We start from the raw sequence: 24275 nt of genomic DNA on the forward strand, positions 1-24275 counted from the left end.
AATGATTATAATTACAGCAACACTGAAAGAATACTTTTTTAATTAATTGGCATTTATACATTCTGCTGGACTATTATGAATCATTTACATTATCTTTTAATCCTTTTATAAGAAGTGAAGAGTCATGGATGATTTCCTATTGCTCAAAAGTGTATGAACTCTTTCCTCCTGCACAACAGTTGAAAAATAGACTTCTAGGCCAACATTAAGGCTGCACTTACATCACCAGAACTGCTGATTTCCCGGAACATAATGACAACAGCATGAATGCCATATTCTGGGTCAACACAATTTGGAAAGGACATCTCAGATGCATGATATATTCATATTGCATATTAGGTGGCTGTCATGATATGCAGACATGCAGATAATGATATACAGACAGGCAGCTAATGAACACAGAGAACAGGACATGACCAATGAGCAGGCACGAGGCACTCACACTCCGCCTATTTCCACTGATGAACATCTACAGAGTGAGTCAGGGTGTCTGTACAGTATCACACCTCCAGCACGTGGCTAAGAGCTAGTCTGGTTCAGTCAGACAGAGTAACCACACTTAGGTTAGCAGAGAGTCGAACTCATAGAGAACTGTGCTACTGGTTCAATAAATCAGATTGAACTAACTTCAAGGTCTGGAGTATCTTTTGGTTAAAGCTGCATCCAGTTGCAGCCTGTGTTATCCCAGAGTACATAACACGACATGCTACCAGGAGACTGCTTAATCTAGGTGGTTTACCTCAGTCCGTTCCGTGACGACCAGCGAATGTATCCCGGCACCATGGAGAAGATTCAGGCTCCTCACCAGCTCTGGACCGCCGGCAATCTCAGTGCCAACTTGCGGACATTCAAGCAAAAGTTTCTGCTGTACATCAAAGCTTCAGACTTCGTGGGTGCGTCTGATGCAAGGAAGATCGCGCTTCTCCTCTCAACAGCGGGTGAATAAGCCATCAAACTCTTCAACTCTTTTCACTTCACCGAAGGCCAGGACAAGACAAAGTTTCAGACCATCCTGGACAAGTTTGACAGTCACTGTGAAGTGGACACCAATGAAATCTTCGAGCGCTACATATTCAAACAGCATCTACAAGGTACAGATGAATCTTTCAACTCCTTAACTAACCTCCGCCTGCTAGCGCTGTCCTGCAACTTTGGTGATATTGCTGACTCCATGATCAGAGACCAAATCGTTTTTGGAGTTCACTCTGATCCTCTGAGCGAGCAGCTACTGAAAATCAAGCATATGACCCTGCCAGTCGCGATTGAAACATGCACAGTGAGTGTGCAGGCCATCTCCCGGATGCAACGCCTCAGCATTGATGAAAGCGGCCATTTTGCACGCTTTTCCCTGGGCCCCAAGCATGCGCGATGCGAACGGGATAACGAAGTGGCGGACACCCGCACTGCGCATCTGCGACGACGCGCGGAGCGTCAGGACGTCGACGTCATGACGTGCTCGAACTGCGGCAAAGCCCACTTAAAAGAAACACTGCCCTGCAAGAGGCAGGCAGTGTTTAAACTGCGGGAAGCCTGGCCACTATGCAGCCTTGTGCACGTCTGCACCACCAGTCAGGGGCCAGCGCTCCCAATTCCGACGACGGCGCATTCAGAGTGTGAAACAACGATGACAGGATTCTCATCCTGACAGCACAACGGATCCAGAGGAAGAATGCCTGGACTCTGCCTACTGTGTGGGCATCATTACCAAATGTGAGTATGCCACATCCAACTCATCACAAAGTCAATCCACCCTCGCTGTGGATCCTGCGGATGAATGGCGTGCGGTGATGCAGGTCAACCACTGCTCCATCCAGTTTAAGCTGGACACAAGTGCTTCTGCCAACCTCCTCTCACAGGCAGATTTCAAACGCATCAAGATGCCCCCCAAGGTCCTTCCAGCAGCATGCAGGCTCCTGGACTACAACGGAAATGCCATCACGGCACTGGGATCCTGCCATCTACTCGTCTCCAACCGGAGCACCCATGCACGATTTACGTGAAATCGTAAAGCCAGACAGGGCATCCCTACTTGGCGTGCAGGCCTGCAAGCAGCTGAACTTCATGCAGCAGGTTTACACAACGGCATCCTCCAATGTGGATCTTCAGGCCGGCATTGACGACATCCTCGCTCAGTATCTGGATGTGTTCGACGGGATGGACATGCTGCCATATCGATACAAGATTCTGCTACGACCTGATGCCAAGCCATTGGTCCACGCACCACGCCGGGTCCTGGCTCCGCTGAGGGAGTGCCTGAAGGCACAGCTCAAGGGTCTTCAGCAACAGGGCATCATTTCCAAGGTAACCAAACCGACTGACTGGGTCAGCTCGATGGTATGTGTTAGAAAGCCTTCGGGAGACCTGCGCGTCTTCATTGATCCGAAGGATCTCAATAAGAATATAATGCGTGAACACTACCCCATCCCGAAGCGGGAGGAACTCACCAGTGAGATGGCACACACATGTTTTTTCACCAAGTTAGATGCGTCACATGGATTTTGGCAAATCCAACTGGATGAGTCCAGCAGAAGGCTCTGCACCTTCAACACACCGTTTGGCAGATTCTGATATAATCGCATGCCGTTTGGCATTGTCTCGGCATCGGAGATCTTCCATCGCATCATGGAGCAGATGATGGAGGGCATTGAAGGGGTTTGTTGTGTACATGGACAACGTCATCATATGGTCCACGACCCCTGAAAAACATGTTTCCCGTCTCCAGCAGGTATTCCGCCGTGTCCATGCCAATGGCCTGAAGCTGAACAGGTCCAAATGTTGTTTTGGCATGTCGACACTCAAGTTCCTAGGTGACCAGATCTCTCAGCAGGGCGTGTGCCCGGACACAGACAAGGTCAAGGCCATCGAAGCCATGAAGGTCCCTGAAGACAAGAAGGCGGTGCTACGCTTCCTGGGCATGGTCAACTTTCTAGGCAAGTTCATCTCAAACCTGGCCTCACACACCACGGCCCTACGAAACCTGGTGAAAATGTCCACTGCCTTTGAGTGGAAGGCAGCACATCAGGCAGAGTGGTTGGAGCTAAAAGCCAAGCACACCACTGCACCCGTCTTGGCATTTTTCGACCCAGACAGGGAGACGAAGATCTCGACAGATGCGAACCAGGATGGCATCGGTGCGGTGCTGCTTCAATGCGATGCCACTTCATCCTGGGCACCGGTAGCCTACGCATCGAGAGCCATGACGCCCACCGAAACAAGGTATGCGCAAATAGAGCAGGAATGCCTGGGTCTTCTCACTGGCATTCTCAAGTTTCACGACTATGTCTACGGCCTGCCGATATTCACTGTCGAGACGGATCATAGGCCTCTGGTCCACATTATCCACAAGGACCTGAACGACATGATGCCTCGGTTGCAGCGCATCCTCCTCAAACTCAGAAGGTACAACTTTGACTTAGTGTACACGCCTGGCAAGGAGCTCATCATCGCTGATGCATTGTCCCACTCCATCACATTGCGTAGTGAACCGCTGGAAATCATCCGGCAGATTGAATCACAGGTGCAGCTGTGTGCTAGCACCCTCCTGGCGTCTGATGAGAAGAAGGTGGTTCATATCCGCGAGGAGACAGCCAAAGACCCCCTCTTGCAGCGTGTCATGCACCACCTCACCAATGGCTGGCAGAAAGGGCAGTGCCCTCAATTTTACAAAGGGCGACCTGACGGTGATTGATGGTATCCTCCTCAAGCTGGACCGGATTTTCATTCCACTCAATCTCCAGAGCTTGGTGCTCCGCAAAATCCATGAGGGACACCTGGGCGTCGAGAAGTGCAGACGCAGAGCCAGGCAGGCTGTCTACTGGCCCGGAATTAGCCAGGACATCTCAAACATGGTCCTCAACTGTGCGACCTGTCAACGTTTCCAGCCAGCGCGGAGCAAGGAGACGCTCCAGCAGTATGAAATCGAGACCTCCCCGTGGTCCAAGGTTGGCATCGACCACTTTCGTGCGAATGGTCGTGACTACGTGTTGATTATTGACTATTTCTCCAATTACCCTTAAGTCTTAAAGCTCTCAGACCTCACATCTCGGACCGTCATCAAGGCCTGTAAGGAGACGCTCTCCAGGCATGGTATCCCACTCACTGTCTTGAGTGACAATAGCCCATGCTTCAAGAGCCACGAGTGGTCTATGTTTGCCAAGTCATACCATTTCAAACAGGTCACTTCCAGCTCACACTATCCGCAGTCCAATGGGAAGGTTGTAAAAGGGGTGCACATTGTGAAACAGCTCATCTGCAAGGCCTCAGATTCTGCTTCTGACATCTACCTCGCGCTGCTTACGTACAGGGTGACCCCACTGTCCACTGGCATGTCGCCGGCTCAACTCCTGATGAACAGGGACCTGCAGACGACACTTCCAGCCATACACTTGCCCAACCTGTATCACCTCCCAGTGCTGCAGAAGGTGCAGCAGCTCCGAAACCAGCAAAAGCAGGGCTATGATGCTCATGCCACCGATTTGCCCGTGTTATCCCCGGCAGACACTGTCAGGATCAAGATACTGGAGGGTGGCTGGTCTTCTCCAGCTGTCGTGTTCGACAGGTGGATACGTATGGCTGATGGTTCGGTTGTGCGACGAAACAGGCGGGCACTGCGCAAAGTTGCCTGCCCGCAACCGCTTTCTTCTCCGTTTCCGTCAGTTGTTTTGCCACCTCCTGATACCTTGAACTACGAGGCCACCAGTCAGGCTTCCATCCCGCCTGTCAAAGCGCCGTCGTCCCCACCACCACCTCTCCGGCGGTCGACAAGGATCAAACGCAAGCACCAGAGACTGGAATTATGAACATTTGTTTAGTTTGCTATTTTCTGTTTTCTCACATCAGACAGCTGTCTTCACATGTAAATACATTCACATATGCCACCGCTTGTAAATATGTTAATATGTGCCATCACATGTAAGTACGTTCCCATGTGCCAACAAAACATTTTTTAAAAAGGGAGATGTCATGATATGCAAATCATGACATACAGACAGGCACAGACAGGCAGCTAATGAACAGAGAGAACAGGGCATGACCAATGAGCAGGCAGGACACTCGGGGTGGTATCTCACTATAAAAGGCACAAAGCACTCACACTCCGCCTCTTTCCACTGATGAATATCTACAGAGTGAGTCAGGGTGTATGTACAGTATCACACCTCCAGCACGTGGCTAAGAGCTAGTCTGGTTCAGTCAGACAGAGTAACCACACTTAGGTTAGCAGAGAGTCGAACTCATAGAGAACTGTGCTACTGGTTCAATAAATCAGATTGAACTAACTTCAAGGTCTGGAGTATCTTTTGGTTAAAGCTGCATCCAGTTGCAGCCTGTGTTATCCCAGAGTACATAACACATCACTTTGGTCATAGGATCTGCAAAAAACTCAATGTCTGAACACCTAAGTACACAGGAGCCTTTACAAATATGACAAGCGGTAGAGGGCCCACTACGTAGGACAAAATGGCAATTAATTTTTGGGCCATTTTTTAAAAGTTCTTTTGAAGGCCCTTCCAACTGCAGGTCACAATCTGTAACTTCAGGGTCCAGTATATTCTCCACTCTACCATTACCATCAAACGAGAGGCTCACTGTGGATCGATGAAGAGTGCAGGAAAGCATGCGAGGAGCAGCACCAGGCATACATAAGAATGAGGTGTCAGACTGATAAAGCTACAAAACAGGACTTGTTGCATGCCAAACAGCATAAGCAGCATGCAATAGACAACAAAGAGATCCCACAACCAATGGATGAGGTTTAAGCTCTGCAGTCCTGCGACATCCAGTTGTGAATGGTAGTGGATAATTAAACAACTAATGGGAGGATGAGGCTTCACAAATATCCCCATCCTCAATGGGGGAGCCCAGCACAACAATGCAAAAGGGAAGCTGCTACAATCTTCATCCGGAAGCGGCAAATGTATGACCCACCTTTACCTCTTCCTGAGGTCCCCAGCATCAGAGGTGACAGTCATCAGACGGTTTGATTCACTCCACGTGATATGGGCAGCACAGTAGAACAATGGTTAGCACAGTTGCTTCACAGCTCCCAAGTTCGATTCCCAGCTTGGGTCAGTGTCTGTGTAGAGTCTGCGTGGGTTTCCTCCGGGTGCTCCGGTTTCCTCCCACAGTCCAAAGATGTGCGGGTTAGATGGATTGGCCATGCTAAATTGCCCAAAAAGGTTAAGTGGGGTTGCTGGGTTACGGGGTAGGGTGGAGGCGTGGGCTTTCCAAGGGCCGGTGCAGACTCGATGGGCCGAATGGTCTCCTTCTGCACTGTAAATTCAATGATTCTATATCAGGAAACAGCTGAATACACTGGACACAGCAACATTCTGACAATAATACTGAAGACTTGTGCTCCAGAACTACCTGTGTCCCTCACCAAGCAGTTTCAGTACAGCTACAACCCTGGCATCTGCCTGACAATGTGGAAAATTACTCATAAATGTGCTGTACCCAAAATGCAGGACAAATCTAACCCAGTCAATGACTGCCCCTCAGCAGGACTTTGGTACTTGAACTGCAATTTATAGCACACAAATGCCAGGTAATGATCATATCCAGCAGGAAAGAATCAAACCATCTCCCCTTGACATACAATGGCATTACCATCACTGAATCTCCCACTATCTAATATCCTTCAGGTTACCATTGACCAGAAACTAAACTGGACCTGCCATATAAATAACTGGACCTGCCATATAAATAACATGGCTACAAGAGCAGGTCGGAGGCTGGGAATTCTGTGATGAAGCAATCATCCACTCTAGGTTTGACATGGAGGTACTACAGGGTTTAAAACCAGTCGGAGCCTGACAGAGCTGAATTATGTGTGATTTCATCTTTACTGCTCCGTTAGCATCCAAATTGGAGTGGTGAGAAGATGAAAGTCAACATTTTTATGTTAAATTTCTCTTTCAGTAGATGCACCTTAAAACAAAATGTACATTTCAATTAACCTTATGTTCTACTCCTTGCATCTAAACTATCTGTTTCTATCTGTAGGATGACAGAAGCACTGGATTCCTTCTCAGATATCCCAACCAGTAAACTTAATCGATCATTTATAGGTAGGTAATTCATTTCTATTGTTTATTAGATTATTACTGCGATCTCTAGAATAGTATATCAATTTTGCCACAATGCTATATTTTACATTAGTGAGGTGTATCATCTGACCTAATCCGTCACATTGTGATTTTTAAGGAATGTAATAAAAACACAACCAGTTAATAACATTTTAAAATATTAAAATATTAATCTAACCGTGGGAATAATTATAATTTCTTGATCTGTTCATACTGAACAATTCAACCATGACAATTAAAAGCAATGAACGCAATTGTGACTCTGGCCAAGGCTCAAGTATCTCTGCATACAAGATTTGCACACAAGTCAATCCTGCAAAGTTCAACATCTGAGGACTGGTGTGCAAATTAGGAGTCTCACTGGCTAGTCATAACAGCCAGACAGTCATATCTTGAGGTCAACATCCTCGGCTCCTCCAATACCATCGACCCTGGTCACCAACTCTGGAAATGTTCTTGTCTACTGGTAGCAAAGACCCGTCAAAGGTGGGGCACGAAGTTCGGTGGGCTTGGCCTTGAGAATCTTCAACAAAGACTACACATGACATGAAGTTTCATGCCTTCACATGACATTTACTTGTTCCCACGTAACTCTGACCTATTAACTGACAAATCAGCACTCCTCCATGCTGAGCACCAGTCGATGATAGCAAAACTGAGGACATTGCGGATCAGTGGAGAAATATTTCAGTATATGATCATAACTGACACATAGGAGTTCTATAGTGTTCAGCCTTATTCACACTCCTCTAATAATGCAGCAACCTATTCCAGTGTACACCAGGACCTGAAGAACATCCAGGCTGGGGCAGACACATATCTTGCAATGTTTGTGCCATGTAAACACCTGGTAATGACCATCTCTGGCATTGCAGCAATTTTCCAAACTTACTTCAACACCCTCTCCAGTTCCAGAATCTCTACTTTGGGAAGCACAAACAGCATTGTCATGGAAACAGCATCATCTGCATGTCACTCTCAAAATCCAACATTTTCTAGCTAATTCATTAGAGTCATAATCCATAAGAACTGCAATGATCCAAGTAAATTGCTCACCACCAGCTTCTCGGGGCTTTGCTCCCATTTCAAGTGCAATATTTTTGAAAATACCGTACATTTTCTTCTAACCTGGGTGTCACGCGTAAGAAAATAGGGTGATAATCCTTTGCCTCATTTTGATCCCTACACTCAAGCTTCCTGAATTGCCAGTTGAAAATTGACCCCATAGACAACTAGTCCAGTTCCTTCCTACAGATGCTTAAAGGGGTTAGTATGATAGAATATTGCAAGTGTTAAACAAATTATTTTTCAATTCATTTCGCTGCATTTGAAAATGTCTGTAAAGGCTATAGTGGTAGTCATAGTACTGAACCAGCCTTCTGGACAGTCAAAGGCTCCTGGCATCACATGTTCTTGGAAAAAGACCGCATATGGCTAAAGTGGCCGCTTTCATTTTGAGTATTATTAATTAAGGACTAGAGTGTCAACTATCCAAGTTTGCTGACGATAAGTTAAATGGCACAGTAAATAATGTAGGTAAGAACAGAATGTTACAATGGGACATTGAGAAATTAACTGAGTGGCAAAATTATGCGGATGGAGTCAAATGTGGACAAATGCGAGTTATCCGTTTGGAATCAAAGGAAGATAAATCATCATATTTTCTAAATGAGAAGTTAGGAATGTGGAGAAGCAGGGATTTAGGGATCCAAGTACAGAAATCATTAAAGGCTAGTGGAAAGCTACAAAATGTAATTAAAAAGGCTAATGTGATGTTGACTTTTTTCTCAAGGAGACAGGAATACAAAATGGTGCAAGTTACATAACAGTTACTTAAAGCTCTTTTTAGACTTCATTAAGACTCAGTATGTGTTCAGTTCTAGGCAGCGCATCTCAAAGAATATACTGCAGTGCAGATTCACCAGAATGATACCATGGCTCAAAGGATTAAAATCTGACGAGAGCTGCATAACGTAGGCTTGAATTCTGAATAAGTGATGATTTAATTGAGGTATTTAAGATGGAGTTGATTGGGTAAATAAAGAGAAACCATTCCCTTTGATGGAGGAGTCCCGAAAGAGAGGCATAACTTTTAAAAAATATATATTTTATTCAAATTTTTTTCGGCCAAACAAAACAGTACAAAGATTTTTCCCTTTTTACAACAATAAAACAATATAAATAATAGTGACCGTTTTTTAACAAATAAATAAATAATATATAAACTAAATGGCAACTGCCATAACAAAATATTAACTCTCCCAAATAATAAAGTCAAACAAGCCAATATACATATCCAAGTAAAAATATCCATACAAAAACACCCCTGAGGACCCCCCTCCCCCTCTCCCCCCTCCCCCCCTGGGTTGCTGCTGCTACTTTCCCAGTTCCTTTATCATTCTGCGAGATAGTCAATGAACGGTTGCCACCGCCTGGTGAACCCTTGAGCCGAACCTCTTAGCGCGAACTTTATCCGTTCCAGTTTTATAAACCCTGCCATGTCGTTTATCCAGGCCTCCCCGCCCGGGGGTTTAGCTTCCTTCCACATTACCAATATCCTTCGCCGGGCTACTAGGGACGCAAAGGCCAAAACATCAGCCTCTCTCGCCTCTTGCACTCCCCGAATATAGCCAACCCCCAGCTTGGCTCGACCCAGACCCCCACCACCTTCGAAAGCACATTTGCCACCCCCACTCAGAACCCATGCAGTGCCGAGCATGACCAAAACATGTGGGTGTGGTTCGCTGGGTTTCTCGTGCATCTCCCGCACCTATCCTCTACCCCGAAAAATTTACTGAGCCTTGCTCCGGTCATGTGCGCCCTGTGCAAGACCTTGAATTGTATCAGGCTAAGCCTGGCACACGAGGACGAAGAGTTTACCCTGCGTAGGGCCTCTGCCCACAGCCCCTCTTCGATCTCTTCCCCCAGCTCTTCTTCCCATTTTCCCTTCAGCTCATCCACCATGATCTCCCCCTCGTCTCTCATTTCCCTGTATATATCTGACACCCTACCATCCCCCACCCATGTCCCCGAAATCACTCTATCCTGAATCTCCTGCGTCGGGAGCTGCGGAAATTCCCTCACCTGTTGTCTCACAAAAGCCCTCAATTGCATATACCGAAATGCATTCTCCTGGGGCAACCCGTATTTTTCCGTCAGCGCTCCCAGACTCGCAAACGTCCCGTCTAGGAACAGATCCCTCAGTTGCACAATCCCTGCTCTCTGCCATGTTCTAAATCCCCCATCTATTCTCCCCGGGACAAACCTATGATTATTCCTTATCGGGGACCGCACCGAGGCACCCGTCATTCACTTATGCCGTCTCCACTGCCCCCAAATTTTCAGCGTTGCCACCACCACTGGACTTGTGGTGTATTTCTTCGGGGAGAACGGCAACGGCGCCGTCGCCAATGCTTGTAGGCTGGTTCCTTTACAGGATGCCATTTCCAGTCTCTTCCACGCCGCTCCCTCCCCTTCTCCCATCCACTTACACACCATTGAGATATTGGCGGCCCAATAATAATCACTTAAGCTCGGCAGTGCCAGTCCCCCCCTATCCCTGCTACGCTGCAAAAAACCCCTCCTCACTCTCGGGGTCTTCCCAGCCCACACAAAGCTCATAACACTCATCTCAATTTTTTTGAAAAAAGCCCTCGTAACCATCACCAGGAGGCACTGGAACACAAAAAGAAATCTCGGGAGGACTACCATTTTGACCGCCTGCACCCTACCCACCAGTGACAGAGACACCATGTCCCATCTCTTAAAATCCTTCTCCATCTGTTCCACCAATCGTGTTAAATTAAGCCTATGTAGGGTTCCCCAGTTCCTGGCTATCTGGATCCCTAAGTACCGGAAATCTCTTATTACCCTCCTCAGCGGTAAATCATCTATTCCCCTGCTCTGCTCCCCCGGATGCACCACGAACAACTCACTCTTCCCCATATTCAATTTGTACCCCGAAAATTCCCCAAACTCCCTGAGTGTCCGCATTATCTCAGGCATCCCCTCCACTGGGTCCGCAACATACAGCAATAGATCATCTGCATACAATGATACCCGGTGTTCTTCTACTCCCCTGAGTACTCCCCTCCACTTCCTAGAGCCCTTCAGTGCTATGGCCAGCGGCTCAATTGCCAATGCAAACAGTAAAGGGGACAGGGGACACCCCTGTCTTGTCCCTCTATAAAGACGGAAGTAGTCGGACCTCTGCCTGTTCGTGATCACACTTGCCACCGGGGCCCAATATAGCAGCTGTACCCATCCAATAAACCCCTCTCCAAAACCAAATCTCCTCAACGCTTCCCATAGGTAGTCCCACTCCACTCTGTCAAATGCTTTCTCAGCGTCCATCGCCACCACTATCTCCGCCTCCCCCTCCAGCGGGGGCATCATCATCACCCCTAGCAGCCTCCGTATATTCGTGTTCAGCTGTCTCCCCTTAACGAACCCAGTTTGGTCCTCATGGACCACCCCCGGGACACAATCCTCTATCCTTGTCGCCATCACCTTGACCAGGAGCTTAGCATCCACGTTCAGGAGGGAAATAGGCCTGTAAGACCCGCACTGCAACGGGTCTTTCTCCTTCTTTAAGAGTAACGATATCGTCGCCTCCGACATAGTCGGGGGCAACTTCCCCCTTTCCCTGGCCTCATTAAAGGTTCTCGTCAAAAGCGGGGCCAGTAGGTCCATGTATTTCCTATAAAATTCCACCGGGAACCCATCCGGTCCCGGGGCCTTCCCCGCCTGCATGCTCCCAATCCCCTTTACCACCTCCTCCACCTCAATCCGTGCTCCCAGTCCCGCCCTCTCCTGCTCCTCCACCTTCAGGAATTCCAGCTGATCTAGGAAATGCATCATTCCCTCCTTCCCTTCCGGGGGCTGAGCCTTATACAGCCTCTCGTAGAATGCCTTAAACACCCCGTTCACCCTCTCCGCTCCCCGTTCCATCTCACCTTCCTCATCCCTCACCCCACCTATCTCCCTCGCCGCTCCCCTCTTCCTCAGTTGTTGGGCCAGTAACCGGCTCGCCTTCTCTCCATACTCATATTGTACTCCCTGTGCCCTCCTCCACTGTGCTTCTGCCTTGCCCGTGGTCAGCAGGTCAAATTCCATATGTAGCCTTTGTCTTTCCCTGTACAGTCCCTCCTCCGGAGCCTCTGCATATTGCTTGTCTACCCTTAGAAGTTCTCTCAACAGTCGCTCCCTTTCTTTGCTCTCTTGCTTCCCTTTATGGGCCCTTATGGATATCAGTTCCCCTCTGACCACCGCCTTCAGCGCCTCCCAGACCACTCCCACCTGGACCTCTCTGTTATCATTAAGCTCCAGGTACCTTTTGATACACCCCCTCACCCTTAGACATACCCCCTCATCCGCCAGCAACCCCATATCCAATCTCCAGAGTGGGTGCTGCTCCTTTTCCTCTCCTATCTCCAGATCTACCCAATGTGGAGCGTGGTCCGAAATGGCTATGGCCATGTACTCCGTCCCTGTCACCTTCGGAATCAGTGCCCTTCCCAGGACAAAAAAGTCTATCCGTGAATACACCTTGTGAACATGGGAGAAAAATGAAAACTCCTTACTCCTAGGCCTAATAAATCTCCAGGGGTCTACCCCTCCCATCTGCTCCATGAAGTCCTTAAGCACCTTGGCCGCTGCCGGCCTCCTCCCGGTCTTAGACCTAGACCGGTCCAGCCCTGGATCAAGCACCGTATTGAAGTCTCCCCCCATTACCAGCTTTCCCGCCTCCAGGTCCGGGATACACCCCAGCATGCGCTTCATGAAGTTTGCATCATCCCAGTTCGGGGCGTATACGTTCACCAGAACCACCGCCTCCCCTTGCAATCTGCCACTCACCATCACGTATCTACCCCCACTGTCCGCCACTATGGTCTTTGCCTCAAACTGTACCCGTTTCCCCACTAAGATAGCCACCCCCCTATTCTTCGCATCTAAGCCCGAATGGAACACCTGCCCCACCCATCCTTTACGTAGTCTGACCTGATCTGCCAGTTTCAAGTGCGTCTCCTGCAACATGACCACATCTGCCTTTAAGTTCTTTAGGTGTGCGAGTACCCGTGCCCTTTTAATCGGCCGATTCAGCCCTCTCACATTCCACGTGATCAGCCGGGTTGGGGGGCTCTTAACCCCGCCCCCCCCCCCACCCCCCCCGCCCCCATGTCGACTAGCCATCCCCTTTTCTAACCCAGCTCCTCACCCGGTTCCCACGTACCCGTATATCCCACCGACGGTGCTCTCCCGTCCCGACCACCCCGCCCCATAACAGTTCCCCCTTCCCCTTAGCAGCAGCAACCCAGTTAACTCCCCCCCCCCACTCCGCTAGATCCCTTTCTAGCGTAGTTGCACCCCCCATGTTGCTCCCAGAAGTCAGCAAACTCTGGCTGACCTCGGCTTCCCCCGTTTGTCCTCGGCCCCTCATTGTGCGAGGCCCCTCCTTCCTGCGTCCCCGTTCCCGCCACAATTACCATAGCGCGGGAGCAAAGCCCGCGTTTCCCACTTGGCCCCGCCCCTGATGGCGCAGTTCCCTTCTCCTTCCCCTTTCCTTCCCACCGGCGCCCACAGTTTCCCATACTCCCCCCCCCCCCCACCCCCCCCCCCCCCACGAGGGGAAAAGAGAAAAGTTACAAAATTGAAAAAAATTCTCCCCCCCCCTTCCTCGTCCCACATAATCACCCCACCACTTTATTACAGAAGCTTTTTCTCTCGCCAGACTATTCCAGCTTCTCGTCCACAATGAATGTCCACGCCTCTTCTGCCGTCTCAAAGTAGTGGTGCTTCCCTTGGTGTGTGACCCACAGTCTCGCCGGCTGCAACATTCCAAATTTAACCTTCTTTTTATGGAGCACCGCCTTGGCCCGGTTGAAACTTGCCCTCCTCCTCGCCACCTCCGCACTCCAATCCTGGTACACGCGGATCACCGTGTTCTCCCACCTGCAGCTCCGAGTTTTCTTCGCCCATCTTAGAACCATCTCTCTGTCATTGTAGCGGTGAAACCTCACCACTATGGCTCGAGGTATTTCTCCTCCCTTTGGTCTTCGCGCCAGAGCTCGGTAAGCTCCCTCCACCTCCAAAGGGCCCATCGGGGCCTCCGATCCCATTAGCGAGTGAAGCATCGTGCTCACATATGCCCCGACGTCCGCCCCCTCTGTGCCTTCGGGAAGACCCAAGACTCTTAAATTCTTCCTCCTCGAGTTATTCTCCAGGGCTTCCAACCTCTCCACACACCTTTTGTGCTGTGCCTCGTGCGTCTCTGTCTTTACCACCAGGCCCTGTATTTCATCCTCATTCTCCACAGCCTTTGCCTTCACGACCCGAAGCTCCAACTCCTCTGCGCCTCCTTTAGCCCTTCAATTGCCTGTAGCATCGGGGCCAACACCTCCTTCTTCAGCTCTTCCACACAGCGCCGCAGGAACTCCTGTTGCTCCGGGCCCCATACCGAACAGCCACCTTCCAACGCCATCTTGCTTCGAGCTTCCCTTCCTTGCCGCTGCTCCAGTGGACCCACTGCAATCCGGCCGCTAACCTCTCCTTTATCCATATTCATCCGGGGGGATTCCCTCCTAATTCACCGCACAATGATTTTGTCTGTTAAAAATTGCCGTTGGGGCTCTTAATAAGAGCCCAAAAGTCCGTTTCAACGGGAGGTGCCGAAACGTGCGACTTAGCTGGTCATCGCCGCACCCGGAAGTCAGAGGCATAACTTTAAAATAAGAACTAAGCTATTTGAGGTAATGTTAGAAAACAGTTTTTTATATAGAGGGATGTGAAATTAGAGAACTCTCTCCTCCAAAAAACTGTTGAGCCTAATTTTCTTTTTAAATTTAGTGTACCCAATTAATCTTTTCCAATTACGCAGCAAATTAGGGTGGCCAATCCACCTAACCTGCACATCTTTGGGATGTGGGGGCGAAACCCATGCAGACACGGGGAGAATGTGCAAACTCGACACGGACAGTGACCCAGAGCCAGGATTGAATCTGGGACCTCGCGTCGTGAGGCAGCAGTGCTAACGACTGTGCCACCGTGCTGCCTCTGTTGCGCCTAATTTAATTGGAAACTGCAGAACTGAGATTTTTGTTGGACAAATTGGCAAATCTGCATATTAGAGCCTTACTCTAATGTGCAGATTCCTGAGGCTTTGGGATTTAATCCGTTTGCCTCAGAAACAAAGGGCGTGCCGTTTGAGTATTGGCCTCCACAAATGGGGACCAGACCAAGCGTCATTCGTGGGGGTCTCCCAGGGAATTGGCAGCCCCCAGCTGCGTGACCTTTGGGCAGGCTGGTGTCCTGGCACTGCAGGTGCCACCTGGGTACCCTGGCAGTGCCAGCCTGACATCCTGGCACTGCCAGTGCCATCTGCATGCCAACCTGGCATGGCAACCTCTGCATACCCAAAGCCAATACCTTCTTAGCTTACAAAGTTAAAGGCACTTGCCAGTATCCTTTCAACAAATCTATCATCGTAAGGAATGTGGCGATGCCAACCGTGTCAATGCAATCTTCTAAACGAGGGATTGAGTAGGATTCTGTTTTTGTTATTTGTTATGGATTACCTTTCGATAATCTGCAGAATCCTGTTGACCCATCAGGTTTTGGTACAAACACAACTGGAGAACTCTTAACTGTTTTGACGAGACTCAATTAGGTGCTTTTCAAACACATATTGAATGTCTGCTACCATTAGAACTTGTTTCTCTGGACTTAACCAACGAGGATGTTGCTTTATAGGCAAAGATGTATTGACATCATGCACGGCTAAAGTTGTACACCCTTGGTTTACCCTTACAGATTCCTTTAAATTTTGTAAGTAGCCTCACTAGATCCTCTTGTGGCCCTACATCTATGTATGAAAGTATGTTGTCTAACTATCCTAACGTTACAGTGTTATCCAACTGGACAGTAGGAGGTTCAATTTGTGAACTGTCCAAATCTCCTCTGGCTCACTTTTATTGTCTCTCTCGTCCTCCCCAGTGCTTACTACCTGACATACCTGCTTCTTCTTATCCTCCTCTCTACAATGGTATTATTTAAACATATTTCTATAATATAGCTGATTCTTTTTTCAAAAGTCTGGGGAGTCTATCAAATAATTTACTTTACCTACCCTTTTAACTACTTTGTATAAGCCACTAAATGCACTTTCAGAGGTTCCCCCAATAAAAGTAACAACACTAACACTTCACCCCCTGGTTATGATATTTGGGTTACAGCTTGGCTATCTGCCCCTTTTTTCATCTTTGTTTGAGAAACTTTAAGATGTTTTTCAGCCACTTTTCAGATTCCCAAGAGTAGCTCCAGAACATGAACAATTTAACATAGCGCGGATTCATCCTTTACTTTGACTCATTTCAGTGGACCTCTTACCTCGTGCCCATAAATTAATTCAAAGGAACTGAAACTAGTAGACTCATTTGGTGAATCTCAGGTAAAAAACAAGAGAATGTCCAATTATCCTTTGTCACAATCTTGGGGATATTCATAACAATACACTTTCATCATTGTTTTCAGGTTTTGATGGTACCTCTGTAAAGCTCCCTGTATTTGGCAATGTTTGCTGTAGATTTAAACTGTTTTATACCCAACTACTCATTTTGGTTTGAAAAATCTTAGACATAAAACCTTGATCTGACTGGGTCTATATTGGTAATCCATAACAAGTGAAAAATTTGGTTAACTTCTCTACCACTACCTTAGCTGTAATTGTTCTTAAAGTGATGGCCTCTGAAAACCGAGTTGTCATATCCTTAATAGTAAGGATATATTGGTATCCTGCTTTCGATTTTGGTAATGGTCCCACTGTCTACTAACACCCTACTAAATGGCTCTTCAAAAACTGGTATGGGAATTAAGGGTGCAGGTTTGATAGTAAGATGGTGGTTTTCCCACTATCTGGCACGTTTGGCATGTTTTACAAAACTGTACTACATCTTTGTGAACTTCCGGCCAGTAAAAATGTTGGTATATGCAAACCTGAGTTTGCCATATTCATACACGTGCTGCCAGAGGAATTTAATGCGCTGTCCATAATATCTACTTATGATATTTGGACGGTACCACTCCCTGATGTCCAATCATCCACTCCTCATCAGCCAGTCTGAAGGAAGTCTCCAATTCCTCATTAGAATTCTATTTTGAATATAATAACATTCAAGAACTTCCTCAGCTTTGGCTTCAGTTTGGGCTGATACTGTTATCTTACTTAACTCTGGATCGGCCTGTTGAGCCTCACCTGAAGAGGATTCATTAGATATCTCTTTTGGATTATCTGAGTCTTTCAAGAAAGTTTCAGCTAGCCGAATATCTGTGGTATCACTTTGACTTCTGATGATGAACTTGGCTTAGCCATAGTACGGGTCATCACACGTAAAGGAAACACTTCTGGAACCTTTTCCCATAACTGCTACGTCTCTTTAACTTCACTTGAGCTTTCCATAATATGGGAGAAGCTACAACCTTCGTACTGGCTAAATGATTTCCGAGGATTAAGTCAACTCCATCTACGGCTGACTTTTGAACAATCCCTACCGTCATTGTCGCAGATATTAGGACACAGTCAAGTGCATCGGGTGCAAAGTTACAGTTATATTCTCCGTTGCAATGCTATTTATTAAAACTTTGGTTTTTAGTGTGCTTTCTGGAAGAAAGGTTATGCCTTTCCCTAGCAAAATGTCTGAATGGCTGTCATATGTCTTAATATAATTTTAGGTTTAATTGTCTCATTTAAGGGATAAGGGGCACGATGTAGCAACCGTGTTGTGCCCAGCGCAGATCCGGATGCAACGGGCGAAACCCGCGAGAGCCCAGCATCGTGCTCCGCCTCAGGCGCCGGACTGATCGCGAGTCACACTGGCATGAACTGCATCTCGCCCTCTCTGGGCCTGATCCCGATAATTATATCTAATGGCTTATTTACATACTTAGGTGCCACATTCACCCAGTGCGAGGCCTCGGCTGGGTGCCATTTAGCACTGGTTTCCACAAATATGGACCAGACGTGGTGGCACATCAGGGGGCCTCGCAGGCCATTAGAGATCCCCGAGTGGTCGAGGACAGGGCAAGGTAGTACTCTGGCACTCTCCCTGGCAGTGCCACCGAGCACCCTGGCAGTGCCACCTGGGAACCATGGCTGTGCCACCCGACACCTGGAAGTGCCATGATGGCAGACTGGCAGTGCCAAGGTGCCAGGTTGCCTCTGCAAGCGGTTGAGCCCCAGGGGTCTTTCCAATTACAGGGGTGGGAGGTTTCCAGGGGCCACTGTAAAGTTGGGGGGGTGAAGGGGGGGGGGGGTTACAGAGATTGCGGCTGCCAGTCAAAATGGCGCTCCAATCTGCGAGGAGTCATTTAGGAAATCGACTAAAATGTAGCCTCAGCGGGGAGAAACTGCCCGAGGTCATAAATACCGACAAAGTACCGATGAATAGCTGAGTGAATCTTGGTGCTGCAGCCGCCGCGATACACCCCGGGAACCTGCCCACAAACCAGACTTGACGTTAAGTCCTTTGAATTGAGCCCAAGGGATTACATTTCCTCTCAATAAACATTTGTTACAACTCTCAGTCACAGCAGTGTTCACACTCATTTCATAGTTGTAGTTAATGCTACAAAATGATGTGTTGTATTTTCGGTCAGGCCTCCTGTGACAGGCTTATTGGCCTCTCAAGCGTCTGCTTTTGCATGTTAACTGCAACTCTGATGTTTTTCATTAAGTTGGACATCATCCATAGTTGTCTCAACCAGAGTCGACGTAGTGTTCTGAGGTTGACCCGGGTTGAAATGTCCTAAACTAGGGTTCTGTCATCCACAGTTATTTCTGGTATTATTAGGTTCTCAGGAATATCTAATTCTCCACTTGGCTTGATTGACTCTGTCACTGACAAACTAGTTCCAGTTACTAAAGGTTGATCAGTGTGTCTCCTCCCCGCTACCTCATCCCGAGTTTGAACGGTGTAGGAGACCTGTCCTGTCAGTGCTAAGATGATGGCAAGTATCCACGTCACACTGGTGGTAGAGCTCCTTGCCAATACTTCCTGACCTTTCTGCAAAACACGGGGCGGGACTGTCTGATCCTGAGAATAAGTGTTGACGCCATCATAAACGCCGTCACGTTTCTCAGCGGCCGGACCACCCTCCCTCCCCCACCAGGCCGCCCCCGGATGCATCCACGCAGAGGTCCCGCCGGGTAAGACCAGGTGTGAACGGCGCCGGCAGGACTCGGGTTTTTTTGCGTGGCCGCTTGACCCATCCCGGGCCGAGAATCGCCGGGGGCCCGCGTAGAGTGGCCCCCAACCGGCGCCGCGCCGACCGCGCCGGTGCCAATGGCGCAGATTCTCCACTCTCTAGAGAATTGGCGGACCGGCGGCGTCACGTGATTCGCGCCCGTCCCGGCAATTCTCCGGCCCGGCCTGGGCAAAGAGAATCCCGCCCACGACCTTTAGTCCTGTTCTCACATCCTGTCATTATTTTTTTCTCTTAATAATTTCTCTTATCTTAGGCAGCTTCAGAAAATCACATGCTGACATTTTACCTAATGAGTAATGCCGGGGAACTTTGAGTTGTTAAATGTGTTGTACTCCTGTATGTCATCAGGAATTGGCTTAGTCGTTTAGACAATGATCCTTACTCATGACTTACCTTTCATGAATAAACCTTTCAGCCAGGCCATTTGTGGTAGGATAATAAGGAGCAGATCGGATTTGTTGGATTCCGTTTTCCTTCAGATAATTTGTGAATTCTTGCGAAATGACCTGTGGCTCATTGTCGCCAACAGGTTATTCAGGGTAACCGAATCTTGCAAAGATCTCACCCAGTCTTTCTATTGGTCTTTCCGAGGACGTAGTCTTTATAATGGCGGTTTCAGGCCATTTTGAGTATGCATCGATCACAATGAAAAACATTCATTCTTCAAATGGTCCAGCATAATCTACATGCACTCTTTGCGATGGCCCTCCAGTCATTCCCATGGGAGAAACGGCACTGCTGGCAGCAGGTTTTGAACTTTTTTTTTTATAAACGCATTTTATTCAAATTTGTATCAAAGTAGGTTACAGCAAAAAAACACCGCGGGAAACATTCTTCCCAACAATCAACTATACGGTTTGTACAGATTTTTCTCCTTTTTGACCCCCCCTCCCCATCACCACCCCCCCCCCCCCCCCCCTCGCGACGAACAGCTCCTCATACACGGTCACAAACATCCCCCACCTTTTCTCAAACTCCCCTGCTGAGCCCCTTAACTCATACTTTATCTTCTCTAACCGCAGGACAAAGAACAAAGAACAAAGAAATGTACAGCACAGGAACAGGCCCTTCGGCCCTCCAAGCCCGCGCCGACCATACTGCCCGACTAAACTACAATCTTCTACACTTCCTGGGTCCGTATCCTTCTATTCCCATCCTATTCATATATTTGTCAAGATGCCCCTTAAATGTCCCTATCGTCCCTGCTTCCACTACCTCCTCCGGTAGCGAGTTCCAGGCACCCACTACCCTCTGCGTAAAAAACTTGCCTCGTACATCTACTCTAAACCTTGCCCCTCTCACCTTAAACCTATGCCCCCTAGTAATTGACCCCTCTACCCTGGGGAAAAGCCTCTGACTATCCACTCTGTCTATGCCCCTCATAATTTTGTAGACCTCTATCAGGTCGCCCCTCAACCTCCTTCGTTCCAGAGAGAACAAACCGAGTTTATTCAATCGCTCCTCATAGCTTATGCCCTCCATACCAGGCAACATTCTGGTAAATCTCTTCTGCACCCTCTCTAAAGCCTCCACATCCTTCTGGTAGTGTGGCGACCAGAATTGAACACTATACTCCAAGTGTGGCCTAACTAAGGTTCTATACAGCTGCAACATGACTTGCCAATTCTTATACTCAATGCCCCGTCCAATGAAGGCAAGCATGCCGTATGCCTTCTTGACTACCTTCTCCACCTGTGTTGCCCCTTTCAATGACCTGTGGACCTGTACTCCTAGATCTCTTTGACTTTCAATACTCTTGAGGAGGTCATACAGGTCACCCAACCATGCTGCTACCCCCGGTGGCGATGCCGATCGCCACTCCAGCAAAATTCGTCGCTGTGCAATCAGAGATGCGAAGGCTATGACATCGGCCTTCCTCCTCTCCATTTTCACAACCCTCAAAAATGTGCGCATGATTCGCTGGCCCCCGTCCACACCTCTCACACTCATCTGCTACCCCCTGAAAGAACCCACTCATTCTCGCCAGAGTCATATGCACCCTATGCACCACCTTAAACTGTATCAGGCTCATCCTTGCACAAGAGGAGGTCCCGTTTACCCTTCTCAGTGCCTCACTCCATACTCCCCAATTGATCTCCATTCCCAACTCCGCTTCCCATTTCTCCTTGATCTTCACCACCCGCTCGCCTCCCTGCTCCCCAGCCACTTATATATATCCCAAATTCTTCCCTCCCCTTCCACATCCGGAAGCAGCAGTCGCTCCAGCAGGGTGTATCCCAGCAATCTAGGGAACCCCTTCCAGACCTTTTGTGCAAAGTCCCTAACCTGTAGATACCTGAACTCACTACCCCTTGGCAGCTCTACCCTCTCCCTTAGCTCCTCCAGACTGGCGAACCCTTCCTCAAAATACAAATCCCTCACCTTGACCAGCCCCACTTCCCGCCACCTCCTGTATACACTATCCATCCCTCCTGCTCAAACCCATGATTCCCGCACAGCGGCGTTAGCACCGTCATCCCTTCCACCCTAAAATGTCTCCTCAGCTGATTCCATATCTTCACCGTGGATTGCACCACTGGGCTCCCTGAATACCTACTAGGAGCCATTGGCAATGCTGCCGTCACCATAGCCCTCAAACTAGACCCCTTACAAGATTCCTCCTCCATCGTAACCCACTCTACCCCTTCTCCTTCCCATCACTGCCGCACCTTGTCCACATTCGCCGTCCAATAATAATGAAACAAGTTTGGCAACGCCAACCCCTCCTGTTGCTTCTGCCTCTAGCAGGGTCCTCCCCACCTTCGGCACCTTCCCCGCCCATACAAAGTCAGAGATGATTGTGTCCACTTTCCGAAAAAAGGCCTTTGGTATAAAGATCGGGAGAGCCTGAAAGATAAACAAGAACCTCGGCAGAATATTAATTTTCACCACTTGGACCCTCTCGCCAAAGTTAAATCCAGTGTATCCCACCTCTTAAGATCCTCCCTGGCCTCCTCCACCAGCTTCGTTAAGTTCCACTTATGGAGCCCCGTCCATTCCCTCGCTACCTGAATCCCCAAGTACCTAAACCTATCCCTCGCTACCGTAAATGGCATCCCCCCTAAATTAGCCCGCTGTGCTAGCTCATTCACCTGGAATACCTCACTTTTCCCTACATTCAGCTTGTATCCTGAGAACCCTTCAAACCTCCCCAACAGGCCCATAATCCTTCCCATACTTTCCAACGGATCCAAAACATACAGCAAGAGATCATCGGCATAGAGCGACACCCGATGCTCCCTCTGTCTCCTCATTATCCCCTGCCACTCTGCCGACCCCGAGAGCCATCGCCAATGGATCTATGGCCAGCGCAAACAGCAGTGGCGACTGCAGGCACCCCTGCCTCGTACCCCTTTGTAAGTCAAAGCTTTGTGAGCTCATATCATTCGTCCTCACCCTCGCTCTTGGCGCCACATACAGCAACCGCACCCATGCCACAAATCTCGGCAAAAACCCAAACCTTCCCAAAACTTCGAACAAGTACCGCCACTCCACTCGATCAAATGCTTTCTCCGTGTCCATGGACACCACCACCTCCGGTACCAGAGCTCTCGATGGATTCATCACCACATTCAACAGCCGTCTTATATTACTCGCGAGCTGCCTGCCCTTCACGAAGCCTGTTTGATCTTCTGCAACCACCCCCGGGACACAAACCTCCATCCTCCCCGCCAACAACTTAGCCAATACTTTCACATCCGTGTTCAATAGTGATATGGGTCTATACTACCCACATTCCACCGGACCCTTCCCTTTTTTGGGATTAGTGCAATTACTGCCTGCTTCATCGTCTCTGGCAACTCCCCCTTCTCCAGTGCTTCATTAAACGCCCCCAACAGATGTGGTGCCAGGTCCGCCGCAAATTCCTTATAAAATTCTGCCGGGTACCCATCCGGCCCAGGGGCCTTCCCCGACTTCATACCCCTGATACTATCGAGCACCTCCCTCAGCCCCAGGGGCTCCTCCAATGCCTGCCTCTTTGCTTTCACCACCTGGGGAAATTCCAGCTCGTCCAGAAACCGCCCCATGTTCCCCTCCACTCCTCCTGAGTCTGCCTCATTAAAGTCCCTGGTAACACTCTCTGAATGCCTCATTTATCTTCCCTGGCTCTGACACCACTTCCCCAGTCCGGATCTTCATTATTTCCCTGGACGCAGCCTGCCTCCGCAGCTGGTGCGCCAGCATGCGGCTCGCCTTCTCCCCATACTCGTATTGCACTCCTCTTGCCCTACGCAGTTGAGGTTTTGAACTTTTGCACAAGCCAATCACATACCTGCCTTCTCCTCGATTTCACATTCGATCCCTTTCCACCAAAATTAGCTTCTGGCTATTTCCTTCACCCTTTCTATCCTACAGTGACTTTCTTGAAGTTGGTTTAGGACATGTTTCAACAATGGCGGAATGATCATCCTCATTCCCCAGAGGGGACAACCAACCTGTACAGATAGTTCAACATATACATAACATATGGCTTCAACTCCTGGTTTACCGCTCTTTAATAATAATCTTTATTAGTGTCACAAGTAGGCTTACATTAACACTGCAATTAAGTTACTGTGAAATTCCGTATGTTTGTAAACATTGGGGTTTCAGCACTTCGAGTCACTCACCCATGAAGAGAGATGAATGAATCAAGGCTGCAGTTGTTTTGTAGAAGATGTCAATCACAGCCCACTAGAAATTAATGAATGAGGGCGGCATGATGGCACAATGGTAGCACTGCTGTCTCACAGCGCCAAGGACACAGATTCGACCCTGGCCTCGGGTCACTGTCCATGGGGAATTTGCACATTCTCCCCTTTGTGTCAGCCCCACAACTCAAAAAATGTGTAATGTAGGTGGATTGGCCACACTAAATTGCCCCTTAATTGGAAGAATTTAAAAAAAAGAAATGAATGAATGGCTTGCAGCGAATGGATCCCAGGGGTTTAA

General features: G+C 48.7%; 1 protein-coding gene across 2 annotated transcripts in view; it reads left to right on the forward strand.

The window, feature by feature from the left end:
- The window catches only part of LOC140426504 (CAP-Gly domain-containing linker protein 4), a 628408-nt gene that overhangs the window by 464993 nt on the left and 139140 nt on the right, over positions 1–24275 (forward strand). For both annotated transcript variants that reach the window (XM_072511376.1, XM_072511367.1), the window contains one exon: positions 7003–7067. In XM_072511376.1, the coding sequence (XP_072367477.1) occupies positions 7003–7067 (65 nt within the window). The remainder of the gene's footprint in view (positions 1–7002; positions 7068–24275) is intronic.

The sequence above is a fragment of the Scyliorhinus torazame genome, chromosome 1 (genome assembly GCF_047496885.1).
Source record: "Scyliorhinus torazame isolate Kashiwa2021f chromosome 1, sScyTor2.1, whole genome shotgun sequence".
In the NCBI taxonomy this organism is placed as follows: Eukaryota; Metazoa; Chordata; class Chondrichthyes; order Carcharhiniformes; family Scyliorhinidae; genus Scyliorhinus; species Scyliorhinus torazame.